The sequence below is a fragment of the Chionomys nivalis genome, chromosome 25, assembly GCF_950005125.1.
Source record: "Chionomys nivalis chromosome 25, mChiNiv1.1, whole genome shotgun sequence".
NCBI classification, from domain to species: domain Eukaryota; kingdom Metazoa; phylum Chordata; class Mammalia; order Rodentia; family Cricetidae; genus Chionomys; species Chionomys nivalis.
Window position 1 is genome coordinate 27,316,470 of NC_080110.1, and position 7,905 is coordinate 27,324,374.

At 37.8% G+C, this 7,905-nt stretch overlaps 1 protein-coding gene across 1 annotated transcript; it reads left to right on the top strand.

The window, feature by feature from the left end:
- The first annotated feature begins 806 nt into the window (after window positions 1–806).
- Window positions 807–1,802, top strand: Neurod4 (neuronal differentiation 4). The gene has a single exon (XM_057758247.1). The coding sequence runs from the start codon at window positions 807–809 to the stop codon at window positions 1,800–1,802; it is 996 nt and encodes a 331-aa protein (XP_057614230.1).
- Window positions 1,803–7,905: the final 6,103 nt, after the last annotated feature.

Here is a 7,905-nt window from a genome sequence, read left to right on the forward strand (position 1 = left end):
GCAGGCTTTGTGATTGTTGCTTCAGTTTCTGTGAGCCCTATGAACCTTAATTAGTTGATTCTGTGAGCCATATTCTTCTAGTGTCCTACACTGCTCTGACTCAGGTGTCCATAGGTGTGTGGATTTACATATGGGTCTTTGATTTGATTCTATTGATCAACCTGTCTATTTTTATGCCAATACCAAGAAGTTTTTACTTTTATAGCCTTGTAGTACAGTTTGAAATCAGGATGGTAATACCATAGTATTGCTTTAGCTATCATGCATTTTTTCTATTGGGGCAATAATTTATATGTTCATCTATTTTCTTCAAATTATAAATTTACAAAAGAAAGAATGTGTGCTTGGAATTTTACTTGTGTTATTTTTGTGTAAAATTTCCATAAGATAAATAATTTGATAATAAAAAGTCAGACACTAGAACCACAATGAGTATTTATTTTATTCTTTTGTGCTAGTTTTTCTTGTAGCGTAGTGTAAAGACATGTATGTCTAGGGCAATTCTTTGAGCCTTGGCTTAATTTAAAATAACAGATGGTCAAAGACATCATAAAATATGAAGTCCCAACACAATGTGCTCTATAATCATGAAATAAAAACAAAATTTATGTGTGTTTTGACAGGGTCTCATGTAACTCAGGCTGGCCTTGAGCTTTCAATGATGTTAAAGATGACTTTGAACTCCTGGTCTTCTTGTCTCTACCTCCTAAGGGCTGGGATCATAGGCATGTGCCATCATCAGTTTAGATTTACATCAAGTATTTTGGGGGTTACCTTTTTATATTTCTTTTTTTCCAGAATCTATAATGGCAAAAATGTACATGAAATCGAAGGATATAGTGGAGCTGGTCAACACACAATCCTGGATGGACAAAGGTCTGAGTTCTCAAAATGAGATGAAGGAACAAGAGAGAAGATCAGGCTCTTATGGGATGCTTGGAACCTTAGCTGAAGAGCATGACAGTATTGAAGAAGAGGAAGAAGAGGAAGGTGATGGAGAGAAACCTAAAAGAAGAGGTCCCAAGAAAAAGAAGATGACCAAAGCACGCCTGGAGAGGTTCAGGGCTCGAAGAGTCAAGGCCAATGCTAGAGAGCGGACCCGGATGCATGGCCTAAATGATGCCTTGGATAATCTTAGAAGAGTCATGCCATGCTACTCTAAAACCCAAAAACTTTCCAAGATAGAGACTCTTCGACTGGCAAGGAACTATATCTGGGCCTTGTCTGAAGTCCTGGAGACTGGCCAGACACTTGAAGGCAAGGGATTTGTGGAGATGCTCTGTAAAGGGCTCTCTCAGCCCACAAGCAACCTGGTTGCTGGATGCCTCCAACTGGGACCTCAGTCTGCCCTCCTGGAGAAGCATGAGGAAAAATCTCCAATTTGTGACTCTACTGTCTCTGTCCACAGCTTCAACTATCAGTCTCCAGGGCTCCCCAGCCCTCCTTATGGCCATATGGAAACACATCTTCTCCATCTCAAGCCTCAACCATTTAAGAGTTTGGAAGACTCCTCTTTTGGGAGCCATCCACCTGATTGCAGTACCCCACCTTATGAGGGTTCACTCACACCACCACTGAGCATCAGTGGCAACTTCTCCTTGAAGCAAGGTGGCTCCCCTGACTTGGAAAAATCCTACAGCTTCATGCCACATTATACCTCTGCAAGTCTAAGTTCAGGGCATGCACACTCTACTCCTTTTCAGGCTGGCACTTCACGCTATGATGTTCCTATAGACATGACCTATGATTCTTACCCCAACCATGGTATTGGAACTCAGCTCAATACTATCTTCACCGATTAGGTCAGGAAGATAAACATCAACACTTCAGAAAATGAGGTGGAGATATTTTCTATGTTTCTAGCGGCTGAGCTAAACCCTCAGAGAATTTAAAAGAATCTTTTGGATATACATCAAACACAATGACCCTAGTCCAATCAGAATCTCCTATTCCTGATAACTTCCTTCTCATTAAGGTCTTACATTGCACCAATTCCTGTATTTGGGATTCTCACGTGAAAATATTTGGTGGTTTGTGTTCACATGGTAATAGCATTATAGAAAACCAAGGCCCTGCTCCAGTGGTACCAAAGACTCATTGGATGCTATGCCAAGTAACTTTCCATTTCTGGTGTTTGTTACTTTCTGATAAACATAGAGCAACGGTTCAAAGTCAACATATACCTTTCATCTCTCATAAATTTCTTAAACTAAAAAGTAATAAGGGGAAATAGCATGAATGGAATGATTAAATGGAATTGGAAGATATCAGGTACATGTCTGTTGGCTTATAGAACACGAAATTTGTGTGAATTTGACAGATCTTTATATCTATCTAAACATAACGTTCAGAGTCTAATATAATAACTTGATTATTAATGTAAATAACCATGTTCTTTAAGAGATTAGTTCTATTTATTGCTGTGCTGAAAGGTATGTACACCACTTTTAGTGATTTCAGAACCATGACAGAAACCTCACCCAAACTTTTTCTTCTTTTCCTTTTTAAAAAATTTATTGTGTGTTTTTGTTTCTTTTCCATTTACATACCAACTAAAGTTTCCCCTTTCTCCCCTCCTTACAATTCCTCCCCTCCCACCTATGCTCCTTCCATCTACTTCTCCACCTCTGTTTTTATAAATTTTATTCTTGATTGATACTATTTAAAAAACAACTATCTTAGTCCTAGGAATTGAGCAAGAAAGACAGTGAAATATCTGACTTGTGTGGCCAATGGAACACAGAAATATCAGTTAGTTCATTTCCTAGCTTCCACGACTAAAGGGCTATAGGAATTCTGCCAGTGTCTAGGTGCTTCTGCTAGAATCAGAACACAGCCAAGTTCCCACTGCAGAGTAATAAAATGGTGGTTGGCTGCCTTACCAGCTAACACAAGTCGAGGGACTCTGCCTAACACGTAGCCAACAGAAAAACATGAATTTTTTTCTTAAACAAGATGAATTTCACTGTTTAAAGGAAAGCGACTAAATCCACGGAGCTCCACTTGCTCCAGCATCATACTTTCCAGAACCACGGCCACTAATCAAGCTTGAATTCTTACAACACAAATGTCACTCCTCACTTCGCATCCTCCACTGATTGTTACTTTGTCCTCATTCCTGAGATATAATATTGCTTTATATTATAGAAGACATTTCAAGAGAAGTGACTTAGAATTGAGAATCAAAATTCAGGGTCAGTGAATGCTTTTACCAGTTTGTATCTTCAACCTGAGTTTTTTATCAGTCTGAAGAATATTTATTTTTCTTTATGTGACATCTCTTTTCTTTGTATCCACACTGGCTCGGCCAAGTTTCTCTTTTACAGAGAATTTATTCTGTGAAATTTTACTATCTTGATCCATCTTACCTAACAATTATTTAGGCCCAACCCAAGAATATAAATAGCTTATTTGATAGTGGGTCAGGGTACATCTATAGGAATAAATTTGAGCAATTTTAATGACAGATGCATATTCCATTTTATCTACCAAAAGAAGCATCTTTTTTCTTTATAGCTTTTATTTATTTCTTCACACATAAGTTATTTTGTGCCCATCTTATTTCAGCACTTACTCTGCTCCACTTTGCACCCCTGGCTTATAAATACATTTAAAATTTTGTAGAGAGATCTTAAACTACACCACCACAGTACCCCCCTTTACACACACCTTGAATTTCCCTAGTGTGAATAGGCAAAGGGAGATATCTATAGAGTCATCCGTGGTGGTTTTTTTTGAGAATTTTATGTTTGTAGATAATAATTGCTATCTGCATTATTTATTAGACATTATTTATTTAACTTATTTATCTTTTTTTTAATGCAAAAGTTTGGGTCCCACAGATATATCTGCAACTTCATAAAGCTTCAGTGGGAAAGTAGCTTACAAGTTTGCAATGAGAAGAAAGGAGAAAACCAGTTCTTGGTGGCTTGTGATGGTTTTATAAAAAGGAGCAATAATTTGAATACCTATGCAACTTAATGGTTTTAGATTTTCCCCTGTAAGGTACATCATAGTTAAATTTTTGTTTATGCCTTTGAAGAGTGTAGTACATATGAATCAAGACTGTAGAATTGTGAAGAGAAATTTTATAACTGGATACAAATTTCAAACTGTACCATGCTTTAAAAGAAGTCCTTCAAATAATATCCATTCTTCTGAGAACATTTTCTGGTAAAAGTAAGCAATTGTTTTAAAGAAATGACTATGTTTTCTCTCCTTTTTTTCAGTAGCAATAAAGACTTGAGCGTTATTACACATTGTGTTTTACTTGACTGTGTTTCTCTGGAGTTTTTATTTAGTCTTTGCATTTATGTTTGACAAGCAGCTAGCACAGTAGTTTCAGCCAGAGCAGAAGGTTTCCATATTCCTTCTTCCATGTCTTCTGTCTGGAAGATTTGGAAGGTCACAATTTAGTAGATAAGCATCTCCATCACTCATACCGTAAACTATAAAATTTGCAGTTAGGGTGTTAGTTCAGCCACAGAGGGTAGCCCATAGAGGGATGGACGAGTATCCGCAATTTAAATGAGCTTGCCTACTTTTGAAAAAAATATAAAGTATGTTTTTGGCAATTGCCTTTTAATGTCTTCTGATTTTTAATCTTCTTTTGTTAATATTTTTCAAGGGTTCCTCTTAAATGGATAAAATTTAAATTAAAAAGAATCTAATAACAATGACAATTAATATAAATAAAGTTGGTTAACAAAGGAAAGACTTTAATATTAAATAAAATAAATTAATTAAAACTTAAATATTTAAGAAACAAATGTACAAAGGAATGTCATCTTCCAGCCTGTCTCTTGTCTGCTGTTCCCGGTCTCCACATAGACACCATTGTTTTAAATACATTTATTTAATAGTTACCAGAGATGTTTCATACAAACAGAAGCAAATATTTGGTACATTTATCATAAACATTGTTAATAGTATCTCCTCTCCTTTTCTGCAAATATCCTTGTAATACAGTTCTGTGTATTGGCTTAATATTTAAGCACATATCTTCAGATTTTTTATATTTAAAATATTTCTTACTGTGATGTTACAACTGGCTATCATTAAACAATAAAATACTATAATCCATGAAATTAAGATAAAGAAATTAGTTTGCAATATTGAATGACACGTCATTTGGCAGTTACAAGAGTCTCTTTGCTTTGTCATTGTTCCAAGGAGACAATCTTTGGCAAGGTACATTCCAGTCTGACCAATTACCACATCCACAACAGAATCTGAGAAAGGAACACTCTCTTTCTCTACAAAATATGAACTTTTTATTGGATATGACCTGTGTATTCTATAAAGAAGATGGGAAGACCCTAGTTTAGTTTGCTTGAAAGCACCCACCATTCTTAGTGGTAACATCCATTTCATGATTTCATTTCCATAATTTTCTGATATAAGAAAGATGCTTTACTAGAAAATCAGAGATATGAAAATAAAATATATCAGCATAGAAATGGCAAATGTTCAAATTTAGCTCCTTCAGCCTGTGTAATTGAAGGATAGTATGGTATAATGGTTGCATCATAACATTTCACATTGAATAATAGTGCCTTAGATAGCACGCATGGGCAGCCCATATACGGCATGGCTGGAAAGATGGCTAAGTAGTTAAGAGCACTGCCTGCTCTTCCAAAGGTCCTGAGTTAAATTCTCAGCAACAAGTTGGTGGCTCATAACCATCTGTAATGAGATGTAGTGCCCTCTTGAGAAAGAGACCTGGTCAGTCATCCTTGTCAACTTAGACCATGGAACCCAATATGAACAAGTTCAACAAACCACTATAAATGGACTGCTCATGCATGCTTCAGCATTGACAAAGCATAAATTTCAAATTTCATTTAATTCTAGCTAGGCTATTTACTGGATAAACAATCTTTGTTCAATTGGCTAATCTTTGTAGCCTCACATCCCCCATATTTATAAGAAAGATCATGGAAATGCTAATTGTGCCATCTTCATGGGTTATAATGGTGAATTAATTGAGATTCCATACCCAAAGTATTTAGCTCATATTTAATGAGAGATGATTGCCACCATTTGCTATTATTCATTTATTTTTTTATATATTAATGTTAATTTGTTTCTAATACATGTCTGAGGAGTCCAGATGGTATCTCCTTCAAACATAGGGAGTCCACAGAGTTCTTTAGTTAAGAGTGTTAAATCACACTGCCTTGCATCTGAAGCTAACTGGATATGTAGTTCTAAGCAAGTTGATTAACATCTCTCTCTTAGCTAAGCCAGAGAGTTGATATGATTATTAAACCTGTTAATAATTCCAGAAGATTATTTTGATCAGGTTCAGGCCTGAGGAAAATACCTCTCTGTTTTTCCTTTTGTTTCCTTCCTTCCTTCCTTCCTTCCTTCCTTCCTTCCTTCCTTCCTTCCTTCCTTCCTTCCTTCCTTTCTTTCCTTCTTTTGTCAAGACAGAGTTTCTCTGTATGACAGTCCTAGCTGCCCTGGAACTAGCTCTTGTAGATCAGGTTGGCCTCAATCTCAGAGAGATTTGCCTGCCTCTGCCTCCCAAGTGCTGGGATTAAAGGAGTGTGCTTCCACCGCCCTCATGGGGAACCTCCTTCAGCCAATGGTCTTTGAGAGGCTGGATCAGGTAGGGTTTGGCTTTTAGGTACCAAAAAGCTCATGGGAGTGCCCATTTGACCTCTCTCTTCCCACTCACCACAGCCTGTTCCTGTTTCCTGGTTGTGATCCGTGAGTTTTCTTTTTAATAGAGAAAAACCTGGGGCTGTAGAGATGGCTCAGTGGTTAAGAGCATTGCCTGCTCTTCCAAAGGTCCTGAGTTCAATTCCCAGCAACCACATGGTGGCTCACAACCATCTGTAATGAAGTTTGGTGCCCTCTTCTGACCTTCAGGCATACATGCAGAAAGAATACTGTATACATAATAAATAAATAAATGAATAAATATTAAAAAAAGAAAAACCTTAGTATACCCTATTCAGGGTTAGTGTGAGATTATTTGATTCACTTTCCCCTGATCTGACACTTTCCACTTCACCACCTGGCTCTGTTTTTCCTTTTAATTTTCTTACTGACAATAGGCTGAAAACAGCTGAGGTCACTGAGAACAAGGGAAGGGCAGGTCCTTTAAATTTATATAGTATTGGCAATTGGAACCAGCCTCAAAATCTAGGACTGTCCAGGACCCATACACTAGTATTTGCTATTTCTAATTAGTCAAAACTTTTTTTTTAATTAAAAAGTAGTCTTTTCTCATTTTACATACTAATTCCAGTTCCCACTTCCTCCCCTCTTCCTGTTCCCTCTACCTTTCCCCTCTTCCACTCCCCATCCATTCCTCAGAGAGGGTAAGGCTTCTCATGGGGACTTAACAAAGTCTAGCACATCACTTTAAGTCTGGACCAAGGCACTCCTCACTATATCTAGACTGAGCAAGGGATCCCTCTAAAGAGAATGTGTTCCAAGCCAGTACATGCAGTAGGGATAAATCCTGGTCTCACTGCCAGTGGCCCCACAGTCTGCCCTTCCATGCAACTGTCACCCACATTCAGAGGGTCTAGTTTGGTCCTATGCTGGTTCACCACAGTCAGGCCAGAGTTGGTGAGCTCCCATTAGCTCAGGTCAGCTGTTTCAGTGGGTGTCCCCACCATGGTCTTGACCCTTTAGCTCATATTATCGCTTCTCCCTCTTTTTGACTGGAATTTGATAGCCCAGTCCAGTGCTCTGTTGTGGATCTCTGCATCGGCTTCCAACAGTTGTTGGAGGAAGGTTCTATGATGAAATTTAAGATAGTCATCAATCTGAGTACAGGGCAAGGCCAGTTCAGGCACTCTCTCCACAATTGCTTAAGGTCTTAACTGGGGTCGTCCTTGTGAATTCCTGGGAATTTCTCTGGTGCCAGATTTCTTTCTTTCTTTCTTT